At 37.7% G+C, this 23,333-nt stretch overlaps 1 protein-coding gene across 2 annotated transcripts in view; it reads right to left on the reverse strand.

Moving 5' to 3' along the window:
- Positions 1–1,292: 1,292 nt before the first annotated feature.
- Positions 1,293–23,333, reverse strand: part of TINAG (tubulointerstitial nephritis antigen) — a 53,124-nt gene continuing 31,083 nt past the window's right edge. The window contains exons 8-11 of one of the 2 annotated variants that reach the window (XM_065681487.1): positions 22,957–23,002; positions 14,632–14,737; positions 3,180–3,225; positions 1,293–2,136 (exon numbers count right to left, since the gene is read on the reverse strand). In XM_065681487.1, coding sequence (XP_065537559.1) covers positions 2,026–2,136; positions 3,180–3,225; positions 14,632–14,737; positions 22,957–23,002 — 309 coding nt within the window. In that variant the 3' untranslated portion in view covers positions 1,293–2,025. Of the gene's footprint in view, positions 2,137–3,179; positions 3,282–14,631; positions 14,738–22,956; positions 23,003–23,333 lie in introns of those variants that run through there. The other variant, XM_065681488.1, reaches the window with a different exon arrangement.

Raw genomic sequence — 23,333 nt, forward strand, 5'->3', positions numbered from 1 at the left:
GGCATGATTGGATTTGTTTCACTTGCATACGGTGCTTCATTCAAGTCAAGATGACCCTTTGATCCGGTAAAGATTTAGCAGATTAGTTTTGAGCTTTCTCATCACTGAAGAAAATAAATGTAACAGCCCAGATCCTAGAAAGATCTCACAAGCAAATCTGGAGTACCTACAACTACTGACAAAAGAGCTACAGCTGTGTGAATCAACTTGAAGTTGAGTTGAACAAAAAACCTTAGAGTTGACTGAATATGTTTTTACAGTGTCATTCGTATCAGAGCTATCTTCTACTCTATTGAAATCTTGATGTTTATGGAATCAATGCATGACAACATTGGGAAGCAGCTGTATAGATGGCTCGGTATGTTTTCCTCTAAAGTACTGGTTTAGCACACTAAACCTAGAAAAGTTTCTTCTGCTCTTAGATCTGCTAAAATTGTTTGTGTTACAAATGCTATAAATCTCAAGCGATGAAGGTTTTTGCATTCAAATTCAATTTATTGTATGACACTAGAGGCCACAGAAGAGCTTGCTGTTCAGCAGTATGGTACTAACATTTTAATGACAGCTCTTTCAGTAGCGATGCAACAGAAATTGGTATCTAAGTTTAATTTAAAAGTCATTATTTCAAGAAGAAAGACAGTGGATGTATACCACTACCATGAAAAGTTCTTGAAAGAAAAGCTATTGCTCCTTTGTTAATGATATCAGAAGTCAAGTTCTTAATTTTCTAGAAAGAATGAAGGATAGACCATTAAAAACCTTGAAGGTGTCACTGGAAATTCATGGCAACTTTTTTCCCCCCACCTATTCAACATTCTAGGGTTGTTTCATAGACAATTTTATGACTGATGATTCTTGTGGGCATTTGGTTTCTGGGTTGATTGAAACTAAAAGGGGTAGAAAGTAGTTAATTTCTTCTTATATCAATAGTTGCAATATATACATATTTTAATGAACAAATAAGTAAAACAGTCCTTACATCTGTCAAGACTTGTGGAAATGCTGATAGGCATGGATACATGACAGTAGGCTTTTTCTTCAGACAGAAGGAGTTATAGGAGCATTAGGAGCAAAAGAGGCTCTGGGTGTCCTGCCTGCAGTAATGGTCCTGCTGGCCAACACCAGGAACTATGCCTGGACTACAGATATGTCAGTGGAGGCAAAGAACAGAATGTCTTTTCAATCTTTGTCTACTGGAAACAGACTTTTGAGAATGGGCACACATGTCTGTTCCCAGGTTAAACAGTGAGTGGAAGGCAAGCAGTTCAGAAATTAATCTAGTCTAGACTTAATTGAGGAGAAATTACATTTTCTCATTTATTTTACTTTAATTAAACAAAACATTAGAATTGTACATATTTAATTGTGGCTGTGGGAAAGGAAATATGCTGTTTCATTGTGGGTAATTTTTTTATTACTCTAAATGCATGAACTTTGTGGAATCTACTACTAAAAAATTAATTTCCAGGAAAAGACAATGATACAGAGATAAAACTTATCTAAGCTAGGATAGGAAATCATTGTTTTGCAACAATTAAAACCCAGATTTCTTCGGTATTTTTTATCCAGGGTGACCATGAGCGGTCTGAGCCAATTGTGTGAAAGAGCACATAATATTTCTAAAGCAATTTCTGTCCAGAGTATGTATTGTAAGGAGATTAATATTAGCATTGTAACTTCATGTATTTTAGGCACTGTTCAATCAACCATTAGTAATATAACAAAATACTGGTGAGAAGTAAATAACAGAGGAGGGAACTTCCTGAAAGACACCAAGGTTTTCAGTAGTTCTGGATAAAACTTGCTATTAGCATAAAGGGGTGTTTGTACCAGGAAAGATCTGAGAGTCTTGCAATAGTGGTAGTCCATTCCAGTCAGAAAGCCTTAATGAGCCATAAGAGCAAGAAAGGTAACTTACAGAGAAGACATTTTTATTTCTCTAGAAAGACTCAATATACAACAATGGAAATAATGGATACATAAAGCAGAGCACAATACAATACAACTAGGGTGGAAGACTATGGGCTATCCCAAAGTAGCTAAAATCAGCTTCTCAATATCACACTCATTTCGTCCACGCAGAATCCTAAAATAACCATTTTCTCCCCAAGTTTTTCCCCAGGAATTTGCAGCAATCTAAACAAAAACAAAAAGGAATAAAATAATTTAGTTTTAAAGTAGCATTTAAAAATTCAGGTGTAAAATGCAGAATGAATTTCTTGTTAGTTTCCTTTTAAAAAAGCAGAGTTTCTCAGATTTGGTGTGCTGAGAATCAGAATGCATGTTTCTCTGATTTCAAATAATTTGTTCCTTTTTGTTTTGATCAAAATTTCAGTTCTGAAACCAGGATTAATAAAAATGGAATGCTCTTTCTACAAGGCAGCTACATAAATTGAAGCAAAAATCATTTGGTAACATAACTGTTGGCTGGAGAAAGCCATCATTGACACAACAGTGGTCAAAATTCCAATTACAACTAATCTGTTAAAGAGAGAAGCAAGATATGAAAAATCTGACTTTTAATAAATTAGGTTCCGTTCAGGTTGCTATTGGCATCTTAGTTTCTAATGAAGTCTGTAAAAGTTTTGCCCTAGATGTCAGTGAAACTACCTACCAAAAGCTTTCTGCCATCCGCTAAATTACCCTTATTGAACACAGGAATAATGAGATGAGCTGTTAATTGAAAGTAAAGAAATAAAATCTGACTTATTCTAAATGTCTGAAAATGACAGGGTTTTTTTTCTGGTATATGTATCACATTTGCAAATGCTGTTTAGATAGATAGCTTGTCTTTTCCAAACTTTTTAACAAATAATATGTTGCTTTTATTAAGTCTCATTTGCAGGCATCAAAAATAACTGAGTCTTCAAGGGAAATCTGAATAAAATCTGAGAGTTTGAATAAGATTTAAAACAGAAAAGACAGTGTAGGAAAAAAACACAGATATAGGTAAGACATTAGATAAAACAGGCTTTGAAATTGAGGTAGATGATGCTATAGTTCAAAGGTCAATACTATAAGAGCTGACAGAGAGGGAACAGAATTATGAAGGAGACTTGAGGGTGAAGGAAAAAATAGATGCAGAGAGTGAATGAAAACAAAGAAGTTGTTTTTAGATAATCTGTGTTGTAGAGATTGTTTCTTTCTCTTCAAAACCCAGTACTAAGGATTCTACTTACCCAGAACTTCTGTTTCTGCCCATTTTTGTCAGGTAATGCTCCCCACCTGTTGCAAGAGATGGTCTGAGTGAAGTCTTTCATGGATATGTTCACATTTTGAAGCTTTAAACCAGCAACCAGAAAATAAAAGCTTGTCTTAGTATCAGAACAAGGCCTGACCAATAGGCATCTCCATGTTTAAATAAATTCTGATGATGAAAATGAAGGTAAGTATCCTGTTAGCCACAAGCAAATCACCATTAGGGACTACAGAAAACTTAATGCAAGTGTAGTTTAAGTTTGTCATTGCAAAAAACTTGCTTTAGTGACAGGATCTCTCCTCTGGAGAGCTTGCCATCTGAACTGAACCGTGTAAGACTACTGAAATTAATGGGAACACATTTCTTCAATTCAGCTGAAGATCCCTCAGAACATTTTTTGTTAAACATTTCATCCAACACCTTTACAAAAATAGCTGGTGATTTGGGACTGAAAATACTCCCAGTTTTTCTCAGCTCAAATTAAGCTGCTGACAACCTAATCTGTTTTCTGGCACAGTGTGGGGGATGACTTGTAAACTTACCTGATGTTTCTCTGACATCTTTGAGGACACATTTAATGTTGTGGCACCATACATGAAAACACGAAAGAAATTGTCCCTGCCTGCTAGGTGATAGGACTTCCGTAATTGCGTAGTTGTAGCTGAACAGCACAGTGCTCTGAGTTGTTAACATCACTTTGTATACATACAGGACAGAAGTTCCAAACCAATCTTCTGTATGTAGTTCAATGAGCAAAAGCTGCACTGCACTTCTTAGGTAGCTAGGTATGTATGGTATGTCTACCAACTGCTTAAAGAGCTCTTTATTGTTCTATATGAGTGTTTGTCAGGTTACTGTTTGTAGGTCATGATGCTTGGGTGCCTATAGAAAGGCACAAATAAACAGAAAACCAAGGACATGAACTTTTGCAGATTTTTCTATAGTATAGTTAATCCTGGAACATCCTGAATGCCACTGACAAGGGGTTTATTTGTGTATACCCCACCAATGTCGCATATTTGAGCTGTGTTTGCAGTGCTTCGTCTGAAAGGCAAGCAGCAAAAATATGATGAGAAATCCCATGCTGTGAATGGGAAATCAGGATTTTTGCCTTTGTAAAACAAATTTTAACAGCCATTTTCCTTAGTTGGCAGTAAACCCTAATATATGTGGAGTATTTGCACTTCCAGCCAAAGGAAAAAAAAATCAAAACAAATTGGTGACTAGAAGGGAGGTGAAGTCTGTATTGCAACTGCCAGCACAAATTGTAGCTACTGCTCATTATATGCAACAAGTCATAAAAACAATGCTGATCATAACGACAATTGACAGTAATTGCTGTTTTTTTAAAAAGGCCTCATAACAGCACATGGAAGCTAAGGGATTATTAATATTATTCATTAACAAAATTAATATTATTTGCCATTTCTTGGCAAAATATGTTTCAGATAGTCAGTCATGATTACAAATTTTAAAAAATAAATAGGCTGTCTGATTTCACATCAGATTCAGACTTGTTTCTTTCTTTGTGACCATTTTAATAAAAAAAAAAAATTACATCAGCTGTAATGTGAAAGTCCAATATTTACATCAGCCTTAAAGACAGAGGAAAATTGCCTTGAATTTATATTCATGTATTCCTGTATTCAGTATTACACATTATCTCTCCCTCTTGTTTGAGCAGAATGATGACCAGCTCCGGCAAACTCACATTTCTGTGATGAAATATTTTTCTAACATTTGTTATTTTCTTTAATAAATAAATAAATAAATAAATAAAGTCAGCTTCTAGTTTCATACACTGATAGGAATTTGCCGATTCTCAGAAGTGTTTCTAAATGGAAGAAAATTTAGAAACCAAAATGGAAAAGGATCCTTTTTTATCCTGGACAGTAACATATCCATGAATTTAATTTCCTAGGTTTTGTTGCATCATAGCCAGATACAGAGGTACTAGACGTTCATTTTATCTTACAGTTTAGAAAAAAAAAAAAGCTGTTTTCTCAGTAACCTGTGTCCATGGACATTCACCGAGACACTCCAAACTAAAATACATTGAATTAAAGTACACTAGAGTACAGCCAGGAGGTCAAGAGAAATGACTAATCCCCTTTATTCAGGGCCTGCCATGCTGAATCTGGAGCACTATGCCCAGTTTTGGGCTTCCCCATACAGGAATGACATTAAGAGGCTAGTATATGACCAGCATGGGTCCACTGAGATGTTTGGGATCTGGGCACATGATATATGAGAAAAGGCTGATGTAGCTGGCTTTGTTCAGCCCTCAGGAGTGGTGGCTCCAGGAAGATCTATTAGTTGTCTTCTGCTTTTCAAATGCTGGGTATAAAGAAGATAGAGTAGACTCCTGATAAAAGCACAACCGATAGTCAGAAGAAGAGTCACAGTTTTCAGCAGGGATAATTTCAATCTAACATAAGGAAAAAGAGTATTTTACGGCAGGAGTGTTGAGACATTACTGAAGTGAGAGCTTGTGGAACATCTGTCCTCAGATGTATCCAAAACTCAACTTGAGAAGACCCATGAACTATGAAGGTTGTTCTGCTTCAAGGTAGCGGATTAAGCTAAATGACTTTCAGAGATCCCTTCTAATGTGAAGTGTTCAGTGGTGTAATCAACTTGATCTAAGATGGCCTTGCCAATTTAGGGTGCAGAGAATTGGACCAAACAACTTCCAGCCTCAGTCTACAGTTCTACAAATTATTAAATTTTGTATTAAATGTATAGATTTTGTGTAGCAGGTAATTAAGTATACTGATAGATGGTGGTGGGGCAAGTGATTTTGCCAATATTTTAAATAGCTGCAGTCTAAAGATAGAAAATAAGGCTGATTTGCAGCTTACTGATCAAAACCAGTCCTGGCGTTAGGGCATGAATTGGGAGCAGGACTTAGCAGAAAAGATGGAACAGTGTGTCATCTCTATCAATTAAGTCATCACTGGAAGCAACTGTGGCATGAGCTCCTAGGCCTGTTTACCAAGCCTTTCCTAAAACTTGGCACTTGTTCCAAAGACTGGCTGAGATTTACCAGTTCTCATTTCTCCCAAGCTAATGCACTTCTCTCAATCTGATAAGGCATGGTCTGTAATGGAAACAGCTGTTATTTTGTGAATTGCACTCTATATATATTGTTTAGTGATGCTTTTTTTGTAGACACATGCCAGTTTGATTAGGCATCTTGTCTTGGGGAATAAATGCCAGCTCCATCAAAAGCATTTCTGGATATTTCTTGTCTCATTCATAGTAATATATTTTCTAAAGAGGAAGGAATTCTTTCAAAAAACTCCTTAGTGGAAAGTGTTTCTGCAGTCGTATCTTTAGGAAAGGAGATATTTTTGAAAATGGATTTCTCAATTTTCTAAAATAGATTTCTCAGCTTAAGTATTGCATTTTGTCTTTTCAATTTCTCTTTTTCCCTTTTCCTGCCAATAAAGAAAACTACTTTAGTAGTTTTCATGATTTCAACCTTATTGATGGAATAATTTTATTCTTCATTGTATCCCTTAGCTACACCTGTCAAACATTATGGCATTCAAGCACAGCTTCCACTTTAAGCTTAATTTAAGCTTAGATTCCTCAGAGAAAACAAATCTCTAAACATCCTTTCTGTTGTTAAGCCAGACATATGAAGGTGAATTTTCTGAGTTATAAAGAAATATGTGATATAAATTAATAATATTAAATTCAGCTTGAATTTCCAGTGCTGTTTTACTTGCTGCTGTACGTACTACTCCTTGAAATATAACAATGACTAACAAAGAGGAATTTGTTAAAATTATAAAATAATATTTAGTAATTGATAATAAATTCAGAGGAAATGTTAACCTTCTAAAACTCTTAGCCATCCATTAGGCTGACTGGAAACTGGATGGCTTCTTCCTTCTGCAATTCAGAAAACAATCTTGTTTTGATGGAGTTCATGTCCTGTATGTTTTCCTACATAGATGGGACTCTGTACAAATACATTTACTTGAATCTGGGTAATCTTGATGATTTGACTTCTTTATTTCATATTTTAAGATAGTATTAGCTGCAAAATTTTATTTATTAATAAATTAAGCCTTCATGGAAGATGCTATAGGAGTAAAAAGGAAACTGGTATATGATTGACAGCAACTGTGGAAAGTGATAGCATTTCAGATAATTTTCCCTGCATAGCAGCAGCTCAGAGGAAGTGTTGGTTGGTCCCTCAAAGCCTTCAAAACCAAAACTTTTAAAAAAATCAAGTAACTAGAAGTATAATCCTGAAGGAGCTAAGTAAGCCATTAAGGTTTAAAAGTGAAATCTATACCATCCACTTCTGTCCCAGAAAAGTGAAACATTTGTAAACATTATGGCAGGCATACTGTAGGACAAAGATACTATTAACCAATGCAAATTTTTGCTTTGGTTATACTGTGGAGAAACAGAATACATAATGGTTCCTTTACAATATTTTCAAAAACAGTTAAAACCATGTACTACTGTTTTACTGGTTTCTTTTGAGATTTAAGCTGTATATTGGCATTGTTATCCTTACTGTAAATGTTAATGTCAGTACTGAAATCAGAATTTGCCTTTTTCTTGGTGGTAAAACACTGTGGGATTTAGTTCAAGATTAAGATATCTAAATATATGTACCCCACAGTAGTAGAGTATAATGTCAACCATTCACTTTCCTAAATGCAGGTGTCTAGGGCTATTTGAGATGACTCAAGGTGCTTGAGACATCCACGTGTTTCTGGAAAACATGACAAAGGACCTATGAGACGTCCACATCCTTTTGAAGACACAGCTAGGTGGGAGACTCTTCCCACTTCTGCTAACAAACATTTGCATGGGGGCAACTAACTGATCCATAAGCAGTTGTAGCTGAGTTGCTCTCCAGTCTCCACTGACTTTGTGGACTAGATCACCGTCTCTGATGAGAATCTGCATATCTAGCACATCACACCTACCTGAATATCACATTGAATCCTGGTATAATTAACTGCCTAATTCTGAGAAGAGAGAAGGAGAAGACTGGAAGTAACTAGGAAATATATGGTGAATAAAGTATTAGAATGGGAATCAGCAGACAATAGAATGCATCAGCTTTCAGAACTACAGAACTGTAACACAGAACAAATGACTAGCAGAATTAAGACATTACAGACTGAAAGACTTGGATTCTGTCCATCTTAAACAATCAGGTATAAAATCAAAGAATTTAGACAAGGTGATGAAACTATCATGATAAACAACATGGAAATTGCTGTTCTGATGTTTATCAGTTTTTCATAATGTAACTCAAAATCATAGATGTCACAGTTCAGCTGAACAAAATTAAACCAGGAATGCACTGTGCAAAAAAGGTCGCTAAACTAATCTAGGATGCATTTTATGTTCCCTCATGGCTTGCAGCAAGAGCTGGTTTAGAGACCAACAAACTGGAACGGAAAATGACACTTTAGTTAATCTTTCCTGTTAAAAAGCTGTGCCTTGGAGTCTCGGTCATGGAACAGAAAACCTTTGTGCTGAGCATTGTAAGTGAAAATGATTTAGTAAAAAAGAAAATCCTGCTGCCATTGTCTGCTTTCAGAAAGCAATCTTAAAAGAAAAGAAACATGAATCTATTAATGAATATGAGCGGTATCAATATTTTGACTATAAGTTAAAATCAATGGGAATTAATAAATGATCGTCACTACTTCATAAACAACTGACACTTTCAGAGTTGCTACATGATATAATTTCTTTAATATAGTCAATATAGTATCTCCTCCTACAGTTAATTTTCTTTCTCTGACCTTGTTCATGAGATCCCGTAGTTCATGTAACCAATGTAGTCATTACCAATTTTTCCTAAAGCAGACATATACAAACTACGTGCTTTAAACTCATGACATTCCACCTTGTTAAAAGTAATCAGAGATTTCTAGTGTCTCCAGGGAACCTAAGGCCTTGAAAGCTAATAGATGTGATAGTGAGTAGCAAAATAGACATGGAGTCTGCCTTAGGTATGTTAACAATATTAGAAAGAAGGCATAAGAAGCTGAGATTAAATGTAAGCGAGATCATTCCTCTTGAGTAAAGAGTTATACAGTATATGACTGGAGCACTACACTAAATATGACACGGCACTGATAAAAAAAAAAAGCAATAGCAATAGGCATTTGTGTGACAAATTAAGAAAATAAGTCAAAATATATAGACACTTAACAACCTAGATGAATGTAAGGCTCAGTCACAAAGCAGAAAGAGAAAATTGCCATATATATTTTTATATATATATATATATATATAAATTGCATCTATAGATAGAAAATGGGGAAGAAGTCCAAGAAAGAGAACAAGAAAAAAAAACATCTCAGCAATGAGGTAACTTAACTCCTAGTGGAATTAGTTCCCAAGTGGAAATGACAGAGACTTAAAAGTGAGTTGACACATTCTTGTACAGCATCCACTAGAGAACAATATTACATTTTCTGGAAGATCATCAAAATGACCCAATAGCACTTTTTTGTCTCTTGCTTTTGTGATTATTCCAGCTTGATATTTACTCCAAATGAATGACATTTGAAAAACAAACAGATGCTGAACCTCATTACTCACAGAGACAGGGAATCTATTAGGATTATTCCTACAAAGCTTTAGACCACTAATGCCTCCACCTTTGGCATTTTTAGGAAAATCTTTAAACCTTACATCCTCCAAAATTTCCACTTTTATTAAGAAGACGAAGAGATTTTAAGGAATCACTAAGGAGAAGGTCTGCCTATAAATTACCAAAAGTTATCTTAAAAGGGGAGTTTTCTTCTGTCTGACAAAAATATTCTGTAAGAAATACACAACTCAGCTTTTCCAAAAGAAGCCATCATGATCTTCAATCAAAAATAACCTAGAATAAAAAGAAGCAATTTCATTGAATTACATTCCTTCCCCTTCAGGAGAAAAACTAAGCAAGGTATTCCCACTTACCCGAAGGAAACCAGCTCCAATTGACTCTGTAAAGAGAATTTTGGTGCTCTTTCAGATAAAAGGATGAGGACTTGCATGTTTCCATAAAAGGATTTTCTTAATTTCATGTCCAGTTTTATGCAGTGGAGGCATCTTAGCTGTCCCTCTCAGAAACAACTTTCCCTTGATGTTAACTCTGTAGGAGTAGGCCCTGAATGCACAACACTGCCTGACAGTTAAATAACGAGAATATGGAGACTGTTTCAGTATTCTTCTACAGAATGGAAACTGGGTTTTTTTAATTTCCCAGTTTCTTTTTCAAGAAATTATGTTAGTACAGTGGAAGTATAATTCACAAGTATAAGGAATATTTTCAGAAAAAAACATAGTAGTTGATTATTAAATATCTTCAAATAAAATAGTAGAAAAGATAGAACTATAACATGACACAACAAAAAGGTTTATCAGCAGAGGTGTTTTGTAGGAGAACAGACTTGGTCATATAACTGGTATAATACCACCAGACAAAAAAAAAGGTATAGCTATTGCAGGTTATGTCCTATTCTTCATGCTGTAACAGAGAATACTAGTGCCTTTCAAAAACTAAGATTTTCATCTACTCAGTAAGACAAAAGTTTTGTTTTTAATCTTTTATTAATAAGAAGGTGGTTGGGGTCACTGACTAGTGTTCTCCATGAGATCAAAATTCCTAGAAAATAGTTGATGGAATTTGAAACTATAGTTTTGCCTGGACTTTTCAGCATGAGAGATGAGTTAAATTATCAGTGAGTCAATAGTTATATCATTCCCACAAATCTACTGTAATGAATTATATTAGAGACAGTCTCATGAATTTAACTCCATGAATCATCAGACACTGTGTATTTTTTCCCCATCATCTTCTAATTTATTTCTTTTTGTTGTAAAACATTTTGAGGTGTTACTGTTTAATTTTTAAACTATAACATCTGATGTTGATTGTTTGATTAAAGTACAATCAACAAAGTAGGTTTCCACCCCCTCCTTAAAAAAAAGAGAACTCAACCCAAGATTTCTTTAGTGAGGAAAAAATAATTTGGGTCATGACTTTTGTTGGTTTAAGAAGGTACTTATTTATTGTTATTCTGAATCTAAGCTCAGTGAGGGCAAGTGAAGAGGAAAATGAAGAGAAAAACACTGTGTTCAAAGCCAAAACATGTGATGTTGCTGATAGGAGTCACTGGTATCTTTTTCAAGCCTTTGAACTTTGCACAGTTGAGTCAATTCCTGTGATTTCAATATAAGTTCTGGTGTCCTCAACATAAAAAGGACATGGAACTGTTGGAACAAGTCCAGAAGAGGGCCACGAGGATGATCAGGGGACTGGAGCACCTCCCGTATGAAGATAGGCTGAGAAAGTTGGGGCTGCTCAGCCTGGAGAAGGCTGAGTGGAGACCTAATAGCAGCCTTTCAGTATCTGAAGGGGGGCTATAGGGATGCTGGGGAGGGACTCTTCGTCAGGGACTGTAGTGACAGGACAAGGGGTAACGGGTTAAAACTTAAGCAGGGGAAGTTTAGATTGGATATAAGGAGGAAATTCTTTCCTGTTAGGGTGGTGAGGCACTGGAATGGGTTGCCCAGGGAGGTTGTGAGTTCTCCGTCCCTGGCAGTGTTCAAGCCAACCTGGCGTTGGATGAAGCCTTTGGTGGCATGGTTTAGTGTGAGATGTCCCTGCCCATGGCAGGGGGGTGGAACTAGATGATCTTAGGGTCCTTTCAAACCCTAACTGTTCTATGATTCTATTCTGTTTATTAAATCTTGGAGTGCTGTTGCTTTGTCTGGCTATTTCCTCAGCACTGAAACACAAGGTTTTTCCTCACATGTCAGTTTTATCTCCATTAGTATGGTTTTTCATGTTAAGTAACATTCAATTGAAGTTTTTTCAGGGCATAGATGTTTCAATGCCATTTAATCTGCTGCACTATTGAATTTAAAGCTTCCAGTGAATCACTAATAAAAACAGAGGTGGAAAAGCATTTCCACTTAATGTAAAACCCTCAATGTCCTTTTATGAAAGTCCTTTGTCATTCTGATCACCTTCCAAACACCTAAAAATCTATTTTCTTTGTGAAACAGTATCTAAGGCTTTTAATAAAACTGTTCTTGTCCCCTTCAGGCCTTGAGGTGGCAATCCATAGATCTGATTGTAGCCAAAGTCTTGGGAGTTCGGGGTCTTTCTGAGTTTTTCAGTGTCAGGGGATCAGCAGATATAGCTTTTTGAATGAAGATATGGATCAGATATCACAGCTTGGCACCGGTACTGAAGTAATGCAAAGGAGAGAGTCTGAGAGAAGATTTGTCTGAGCAGGCTGCAGACATTAATGGTGGATACTTTACTTCACTATGCCCAACTTTGAAAAGAATATATTTAAACTAGAACTGTAGCTATGTAAGCAAATATAATTCATCTATGCTGAACAGACTTTGGCATCTTTATACCATTAATAAATCTGCCTCATGTTTTCTTTCCCCGTGGATACTACATTTCTCTCATCTTTTCCGAGGTGGGACTAAGAGGAGAAGGACAAGAAGATAAGAAAAAAAAAAAAAAAGAAGCATCAGTTTTACAGAGGCTCTGCTATAGAATAGTCTTGACAGGTTTGTTCAGCCACTTTAGGTGAAATGTATAGATCTGAGTGATGAATCTGCTATCAAGTTCATCTTTGATATGTATTCTATCTGCTTTGATTATGAAGAGACCTTGAGATAAAGATGAAAGTTTCACATGTCAGTCATTAGTCTTCTTAAAATAACAGAGCACAGCTGAAAAAGTTAAAATTACCAAACTTTGATCAATTTGTCTTCCTTAGTCCCACTTGCTATTTGCATTTTCATTGTGCTTTTTCATCTTGTTTTCATTCTGGTGCCATTAAGAGTTGTAATATGTATGTGTATATACACATAGGCCCATGAATGTGTGTGTATGTGCATATGCACAAACATCAATATGCAAGACATTCTGAAGACGCTATCTTACTATAAATATTATGTATCATTCAGATGGTCATTTTGATTTTAAGCTACTTTATGATTCTATTACAAGTGAGATTCCTCTAGACTGACCTAGATATTCTAATGTTATCCATGTAAGTCTGATGTACTCCACAGGTTCTTTCATAGTCAGCAAAAAGAAATAAGATCCAACAAAGAAATTCAATTCATGTTTAGGTAAATACCAGGACAGAGCAGAAGAATAGCCATGGAAGATAATGGGAACCATGGGTGCCTAGCAGTGAGATAGGAGTCTAATTATTGCACATCAAAATGTAGCTATTACGAAATCCAATCTACGTTACTTGTTTTTTCTACTTACCTCCCTCTTTTTGGAATACAGACACAGAAACTGCTTGAGAGATCCTACTTTCTCTAAATGTCAGTGGGGTCAGTCCATCCTGCCTTTGAATTGCTGAAAGCCCTATTTCACTGTCCGTGTAGACTATGATCAAACCTAAATTGTCTGCTATCTGCAACCACACCTTCCAGCTGGCTGTTCCATATTTTTCTGTCCTGCTTCCATGCTGTTCTGTCCTTTCGCACTCTCTCTCTGAGCCTGAGGTCACATGGTACCTCACTGGAGATAGACATATAGTCCCATCAGAGCTGATTTTATAAATAAGGAGCCTTTAAATGGTAGAAAATAACTAGCAATTTCAAGTTGCAAAAGAAGGGAAACTAGTCAACGAATTTACAGTCCTTATGATCAAATTATCACTTGGTTTGTATGTGCATTTTAGGATTAGTACAAATAGCTCTTGTAAGCTTCACCAATTTTTTTTTTTTCATTCTATAACTCTGCACCTTATATATTGCACAATTCAGGGCTAGTTTAAGACCTCAGAAATGCTTCTGAGAGATTAGAAATACCAATCCAATATGGTCATTCACTATTATGGCTGCCTTTTACAAATATTTCATCTCTTTTACAAAAGCAGTTATAACTAAAAAATCCATCTAAAATAAACATCAACCCACACAAAACCCCACCATTTTTTACCCTATGTGTCAGTTTGTCTCCACTCCTTTTCCTTCCTCTAGGAACCATCTCAGTTAAGCAGAATGCAATAATCATCAATAATTTTATTTAAAGTCCAACTTTCATGAGATTCTAGTGATTATTTCATGTAGGTCAACGAGTTTGCATTATTTTTTGCTCAAAATAGACAACATATAGCACATATAGCTTGGGTGAAGGTTTTTTATACCTGAGCCACATATTTTACATTCAAACTAATTCAAACAAATTAATGACATGAAAAACTGATAATTTAATCTTGAAGACATTAAAATCTATGCAAAAAGAGCTGTTTTAGACTTAATGGTGAAGATTCACATTTTATGGTAGAAGCTAACAGTGCTGCACCTCTGGAAGTGAAACGTTTGAGTTCCATACTGGCTATTGACATTTTATAGCATTCATAACTGAAAGAGGAAAAGGGAAAAGAATACACTTTACTCACCCAAGGAGTTTGACTGAATGAGTTTTCCATCTAGATCCTGCTTTTGGGGAGTGTCTATAGATTCCCCCTTTGTAAAGGAAAAAATCTTCATACACTTTCATTATAGCTAAAAAAAAAAACACCAAACAATAAAAAAGAGGAAAAATCAGCAGCCAGCAAATATTTATTCAATTCTTGTTTTCTCCTTGCATTTTACCAGCGAGATTTTTATTGTGTGTTGGACTGTGTGAGTGTACTTTCCAATTACACTAAATTCACTTATTTCAAAAGTTCACTGATGTGAGTGATCCGAGGGGAATATTCTAACAGAGTTCCCTCAAAGGTCTCTTGTCAAATTAATTGGGTTTCTATGTCATGAAAATTCCCTATCATAGACTTTTTCCAGTACAATGAGAAAAAATATTGCTTCATGTAGGTTTACTTATGTTTTCTCAGTTCCATTGAAATCCAGTTCAATAAAACATATATCAAGGTTCATGTACAAAATCCTCAGTTCTGACAGGCACCTGCATATTCAGGTGAAGTATTTAACAGACAACATGTATCCTGTGAAATACAATGGAGTAGCCTGTATGCCTTTTTATGAAACTCAGATACAGCGCAATAAGTACACAACAATCTCCTTATGGAACACTAAATTGTATACATGTTCTTTATGCCTTTCAGCTAAAAGTGTGGGAATAATCCTCTTCTGTATCCATAAAAATGCAAGACTAAAGAGCTGGTGGACTTGACATTTTACGCCAAACAACGAAGATTGGAATTTGCATTTTATTTCTATTCATTAGTTCCTAGGAATATCATTCACTTCTCTTTTAAGAAAAATTTGTTTGGTTTATTTTCCACATTTGGTCTTCCACCTTAGTATCATTGGCTTTGTTACATCTGGGCTACAGATCCAGAGAAATGAAAATATTTCCAGGTTTGCATTACCTTTAGATTCCAGTGAATCAGAAGCATTACATAAGAGCTTAACTTCAACTTAGTTTTAGCTTATGATTTTAACAGTCCTAGACTGCCACACAGCTTGCAACATAAGAATTAGTAAAATCCAGTTTCCTAAAGTCTTGCACCTTGGGAGTCCCATAAAGTACAATTTGTATTGTACTGACCATTTTTATGTGATTGGACCATTTATACCGTATGTGCCTGGTGTAGATCTGTGGTATCCATTAAGGTGAGCTCATGCTGCAGTTTTTTCTGTCTGGCATACTTTCAAATTTCTTTTTCCTACCTGCATAAACTCAAAGGAAATTAACTATCTTTATAACCTCTTGGCCTCTATCATACTTGGCTGAACACAGAAAACATTCACAAATTTTAGGGGATGAAAGAAAACAGCTAAATAAATGGTCAAAAGAGCCCATATGCCCAAGAAACCTGGCTAAAAATATACATTGCTAATGAGGTCTCCCACATTAAAAATGTATGCCAACAAAAATGCATGCGGAATAAGCAGCCATGATGCTACCTAGGTGGCAAGCCTGGAGGAGAGATGTATCATTTAAATCAGAAAAAAAAAGTTAAATGCTTTTAATGAATAATGTTACAGCTTCGGCCAAGCTGCCTGCAGAACCAGAGCTCACGCATATTGACAGCAACAGACTGGAAAATAACACAAACTTTATTCTTGATTTCTAGCTGCAAGCTCAGGACTCTGTTAGAGCTCTCTGCAAAGGTTTATTCCCTCCCTCCCCCTAGGCTCACCACTGTGCTGATCACTCCTGCTGATGTCCCTGTGCTGCTATGTAAAATTCCAGCTGCTGAGGTTTCTGAGATTCAGAGAAGCTTGTGGAGGGAGAGCTTTAAAACAGTACAAAGGAACAGAAAGGGGAAAAAAGACTCCCACTGGCCTTAATCCAGGTGAGGATGTCAGAGGAGAAGCACAGGTGATCAGCCTTTTAAAAAAATACTGTAGAGGCTTCCCTGGATCTTGTTTTGATATCTTGGCAAAAGGGAGGCAAAGAAATGGGGGTGAGTGCAAGAACTGCAGAATTCACTTCTCCCACAGTAGGTCTGAGGTTAGAAGATCACATCTATCATCAGGCTGAGGCAGGATAAGGTAGTTTCATTTCTAAATCACATTGTTATTTGAAATAAAGTTCCATATATTCGGTTTCAGAAAACAATTTATTCTTTATCAGGAGCTCTAAGTCAAAAACATGTACTTGGCTCTGTGAAAACACATACCTAAATTATTTCCACTAAAATGAAATAGAAAATTTTGAAGTGTATTTCCAGAATAACTTTAGTCTATGTGAGAGAATTTTATCCACGATCACATATCTCCATTTTGTTTGTGCGTATGAATATATATTTCTCTACATATGTAAATACATATACCTGTGTATTTGCATATCTATCTATTTATCTATGTGTATATATATCCCTGCAATCAGGAGCTAAATAATGGTACAGTCTTTGAAATAAAGTGGGTTGGGTATGTGAAGTGTAAGGTAGACAGAGAGATGATAATTCAAAATGAAACACTGAGATATTTTATTTTGTGACTCTGTCCTGATATGGATTGTGACTTGGACAGGATGAGATGATCACAGTCCACCAGCCAACTTTGTTCCCTCCCATGTAGAAGAGACTTTGTATTTTCCAAAATGAATGGATTAATTATTAATGAATCAGTAGAGGTAATGATTTTCCTAAGGCTGACAGTAACTCATGTATCAGCTACCACTGACATGCTGAGCTGTCAGATCTCTACATATAAAGGAAGCAGATTATAAAATTCATTCTACTATGGATTCCTCCGAATAAAATTCTTAAATAAGAATTTGTGTCTCATAGCCATATGAAGGTATAAAGAACTAAAAGTGGTTGCTACAAAAAGAGCTAGAATGTAACTCTGTACATTAATGTAGCCTAGTGTTTTCTCCAGATCTTTTTCTTGTGTTAGCAGATTAAATAAACCTTTTTCTTTCCAATATCATAATAGCTGAAATTATAACCTTTGCAGGGTCAAAACTTGGATGTATTACCAAGAATGTGTTCCCTTTTCTTTTGACTGAGACTGACTACTGCGACAGGAAGGATTGCAAGCGAGGGTGAAGGGATATATAAGAAGACTCTGCAGGTTAATGCATGGCTACGTGACTGGTGCCAAAGGCAGGGGTTTGGGTTTTTCAGTCACGGGCTGCTGTATGGGACACCTGGTTTGCTGGTGACAGGCGGGATACACCAGTCCCAGAGAAAAAAAAGGGTTTTGGGGCAGGAGTTAGCAGGGCTTATTGACAGGGCTTTAAACTAGATATGAAGGGGGGAGGGGATTTAACTGGGCCTGTTGGGGACAAGCCCAAGAGGAACATGCTAGGGATTGAAGGATGGCGGGCTAAGGAGGACGATCAATCTCTTGTTTCACTTGTGGGAAAGGATAGCTTTTTAGACCCTGTCCCGCAGGGGAAAAAGGGTACTAGGACTGGCTCCCTGAAATGCCTGTACACCAATGCACGCAGCATGGGGAATAAACAGGAGGAGTTAGAAGTCTGTGTGCGGGCTAAAGGTTATGATCTAGTGGCGATTACAGAGACATGGTGGGACAGTTCACATGACTGGAATGTGGTCATGGATGGCTATGTCCTTTTTAGGAAAGATAGGTCGGCAAAGCGAGGTGGTGGAGTTGCTCTTTACGTGAGAGAGCAACTAGAATGTATTGAGTTCTGTCCGGGGTCGGATGAGGAGCAAGTGGAATGTCTGTGGGTACGAATCAAGGGGCTGACTGGCACGGGTGATACAGTTGTGGGGGTCTATTACAGACCTCCTGATCAGGACGAAGGAGTTGATGAGGCTTTCTACAGGCAACTGGAAGTAGCCTCGCGACTACATGCCTTAGTCGTCGTGGGGGACTTTAATTACCCCGATATTTGCTGGAAGACTCACACAGCCAGTCATTCACAGTCTAGGAGGTTCCTCGAGTGCACTGATGATAATTTCTTAATGCAAATGGTGGACGTACCAACTAGGGGAGCAGCGCTGCTAGATTTAGTACTCGCCAACAAGGAGGGTTTGGTCGAAGTGGTGACGGTCAATGGCAGCCTTGGCTGCAGTGACCATGAGATGGTGGAGTTTAGGATCCTGTGTGGGAGGAATAGAATACCTAGCAAAGCCACAGTTCTGGATTTCCGAAGGGCCAACTTTGGCCTCTTCAGTCAACTGCTAAGGGAAGTCTCATGGGAAAGTGTACTAGGCGGTAAAGGGGCTCAAGATAGTTGGTTAGCATTCAAGGACCGCTTCTTCCAAGCTCAGGATCGGAGCGTCCCAATGAGTAGGAAGTCAAGTAAGGGATCTAGGAGACCGGCGTGGTTAAACAAGGAGCTGCTGGGCAAACTCAAGTGGAAAAGGAGAATCTATGGATTATGGAAGGAGGGGCTGGCCGCTTGGGAGGAATATAGGACAGTTGTTAGAGGATGTAGGGAGGCAATTAGGACAGCTAAGGCCTCCTTGGAACTCAATCTTGCTAGTCGGGTTAAAGACAATAGAAAGGGCTTCTTCAAATACATAGCAAATAAAACTAAAACAAGAGGCAATATAGGCCCACTGCTGAACGAAGTGGGTACCCTGGAGACAGAGGATATAAAGAAGGCAGAGGTGCTGAATGCCTTCTTTGCCTCTGTCTTTACTCCTGCAGACTCTCCCCGAGGGCCCCGGATCTCTATAGCCCCAGAAGGAGTCAGGACAAAGGAGGAGTTTGCTTTGGTAGATGAGGATTGGGTTAGGGATCAGCTATGCAAACTGGACATCTGTAAATCGATGGGTCCGGATGGAATGCACCCACGGGTGCTGAGGGAGCTGGCGGAGGTCATTGCTAGGCCACTTTCCATCATCTTTGGTAAGTCGTGGGAAATGGGCGAGGTGCCTGAGGATTGGCGGATGGCAAAGGTCACACCAATCTATAAGAAGGGCAAGAAGGAGGACCCGGGTAATTATAGACCGGTCAGCCTTACCTCCATCCCTGGAAAGATGATGGAACAACTTATTCTTGACTCCATCACTAGGCATATCAAGGATGAGGGGGTCATTAAGAACAGCCAACATGGTTTTATGAGGGGGAAGTCATGTATGACCAACCTTATAGCCTTCTATGAGGAAGTGACTAGGTGGAGGGATGATGGTAGAGCGGTAGATGTAGTTTTTCTTGATTTCAGTAAGGCATTTGATACTGTCTCCCACAGCATCCTCATAGATAAGTTAAGGAAGTGTGGGCTTGACGATCAAGTAGTGAGGTGGATCGAGAACTGGTTGAAAGGAAGAAGACAGAGAGTTGTGGTCAATGGCGCAGAATCTAGCTGGAGGTCTGTGACTAGTGGAGTTCCTCAGGGGTCGGTGCTGGGACCGGTGCTGTTTAATATTTTCATCAATGACCTGGATGAGGGAACTGAGTGCACCCTCAGCAAGTTTGCTGATGACACAAAACTGGGAGGAGTGGCTGACACACCAGAGGACTGTGCTGCCATTCAGCGAGACCTGGACAGGCTGGAGAGTTGGGCGGGGAGAAACTTGATGAAATTTAACAAGGGCAAGTGTAGAGTCTTGCATCTGGGGAAGAACAACCCCATGTACCAGTACAGGTTGGGGGGTGACCTGCTGGAAAGTAGTGAAGGGGAAAGGGACCTGGGGGTCCTGGTGGATAGGAGGATGACCATGAGCCAGCAATGTGCTCTTGTGGCCAAGAAGGCAAATGGCATCTTAGGGTGCATTAGAAAGGGAGTGGTTAGTAGGTCAAGAGAGGTTCTCCTCCCCCTCTACTCAGCCTTGGTGAGGCCGCATCTGGAATATTGCGTCCAGTTCTGGGCCCCTCTGTTCAAGAAGGACAGGGAATTGCTTGAAGGAGTCCAGCGCAGAGCCACAAAGATGATTAAGGGAGTGGAACATCTCCCTTATGAGGAGAGGCTGAGGGAGCTGGGTCTCTTTAGCTTGCAAAAGAGGAGACTGAGGGGTGACCTCATCAATGTTTACAAATATGTGAAGGGTAGGTGTCAGGATGATGGAGCTAGGCTTTTTTCAGTGATATCCAGTGATAGGACAAGGGGCAATGGGTGTAAACTGGAACATAGGAAGTTCCACGTTAACATCAGGAAGAACTTCTTTACTGTAAGAGTGACAGAGCACTGGAACAGGTTGCCCAGGGGGGTTGTGGAGTCTCCTACACTGGAGATATTCAAGGCCCGCCTGGACAAGTTCCTGTGTGATGTACTGTAGGTTACCCTGCTCTTGCAGGGGGGTTGGACTAGATGATCTTTTTAGGTCCCTTCCAACCCTTGGGATTCTGTGATTCTGTGATTCTGTGATCAGCATTATAACTATCAGAACATTATCTAAAGTCCATTTAAAAACAAATGGGCAACATTAGATTATCATTTGAGTGCTTTTAAAGAATTGATGAAACTTCACTGTGTTTATTTGAAATCAGATTTTTTTATAAAACTCGTGTTTCATTATTTGCATCTGAAAATGCTAATTGCTCAGTTCCTGACCCATTAAAACAATGAGGTATGTCAGAGACAAATGGTCATTCAAATTTGGAAGCTGTATAGCAGAAAATTTTCAATTACATTCCTACACATGCTGCTTCACAATTGTAAAAAATATGCATTTTCCTTAACATCTAATATGCCCCAAATCCATGTACATTCATGGTCAAACAGGATGACTTTCTACATCATGATCTTGAAAGGATCTTGAATATTTTCCAGCTATTCAACATTACTTAGTACATTAGATAAGACTGGCTACAAGCACTTTGTAACTTCTTGAGGAATGACAAGTGAATAAATAATGGAAAAATCTCTTGCAGTAGCAGACCATTTGCAGGAAGTTTTGGGAAAAAAAAAAAAGTATGATATGATTTGAAAATTAGAAGTATACCTGATTGCATTTGTAGTACAGGAAGATAGAAGAGAGAATCAGTGACGAATTACTGAGTCATAATTTGGACTCTTTAAAATCTCATAGTCATAAACTCTTCTTCAGATTTTTCTACATACAGCATCACCTTAACCTGACATAGACATTTTCTCTGAAAAAAATATTGACATTTAAAAAAAATTGTATGAATTATTGTGTGGTTAAAACCTAACAAATGGCTGAACATAGATTATTTTATGTGGAAGATTTAGTGCTGACAATTTAATCCAGCAAACCTTATATACACAGACTATGAATGAAATATTAGAAAGAAGCCCCAACATTTTTTCTTGAGGATACTAATCTTTCAATTTTCTTAAAGCCAACAGAAATTACTGCATTCACTTCTAGATCAAATGGAGCATGGGAAAGAATATTTTCCTTGAGCAAACAAAATTGGTTAGAACAAAAAGGACTGATGATTTTGATCTTGTTAAGTTTGAGCTTCAGATTAATTGCAACTGCCTACATAAAGAGATTTAATAAGTAATTTCAACTGCATGATATGCTGAAATGAATTAAATCTAAGAATCAAGACCATTTTGATAATAAGTTGGAGGTCATGGTAATTTGCCATGTAACTGAGGGCAATAGGAGCACAGAAGTCACCTAAAGTAAAAGGCTTTGGTTTTTCTTCAAGAGGGGTGGGCATCCTGCACTATGACATTTCCCCATCACCCCAAACTCCACAGCCCTCAACCTCTCCAGTTACACTGACCTGAGGGTTCAGCAGGAACCTGTATTTTCAGGTGCTGCCAGCACCATCCGTGACTCCAAACAGACATTGTTCAGGCTAAACAACATTTCTGCAGTTCCTCATTCCCTGCTGAAGTCTCTTTATTTCTCTAAGAGGTCAGGAATCCCCATTGCAGGGTTTAGCACAAAATTGCAAAACTAGCAGCCCTCTAAAACCAAGAATATTTGGGTTCTGAAAGGGGGAATTCTGGGAGCATTACTGAACTTAATGATTTGTGGAGGGCCCATACACTGCAGCATTGCCTTCAGACAAGGACGGGTTTTGTGGGTTAGCCGCAGCCAATGGGGAATCAATATCAGCCCTAAAGAGGAGAGTTTTGCTATATTTACCTCCTCCTGCACATCACCAAATTACTATTTCATCAATAAGCAAGAAACTGTCATGGGAAAAAGGCACATTTCCAGCACACAGATTTTACACAGATTTTCAACAAACCCAGCTCAAGGCCATTTTACTCATCATAGTCTGTGTTGCACTATATCCACATTTAGGGGCACCACTTGCCCACCAAATGTCCCTGGATGAACTACAGTGCGTATGTCTGTCCTATTCACTGTGGAATGTAATTTGTGTTTTCCAATACTTTGATACAAGGACATTGCACACTTCAATTATTTCAATAATAATATTATCATCTTCCAAACTTACCATACCTTGCACTGGTCCTTTGTCCATGATTTCTTTCATTATATCAGTTTCCTGAAGGAAGGTAAGAGCAGCAGCAGAGAGGGCAAGGAAAGATAACACATTCTATTATATAAAATAAAAATCCATACTAATTTACCATTGTGTACATAACATATATGGATGGATGATATGAATGTACGATTGCACTTGTATTTCTGCTAGACAATATTTGGTTTGCCAAATTAACAAAATTTTCAGAGGTGTGTTTAAGAAGCACTAACGCACAGTTATGACTGCATACTTTCTTTTCTATCTCTAATATGTACCACAAGCATCAGCTTTAAAAAGATGATGCAAAACTGAGAAGCTATAAAGAATATGAACTCTTCTGAAAATATAAAGT

Source organism: Lathamus discolor, chromosome 5 (genome assembly GCF_037157495.1).
Source record: "Lathamus discolor isolate bLatDis1 chromosome 5, bLatDis1.hap1, whole genome shotgun sequence".
NCBI classification, from domain to species: Eukaryota; Metazoa; Chordata; class Aves; order Psittaciformes; family Psittacidae; genus Lathamus; species Lathamus discolor.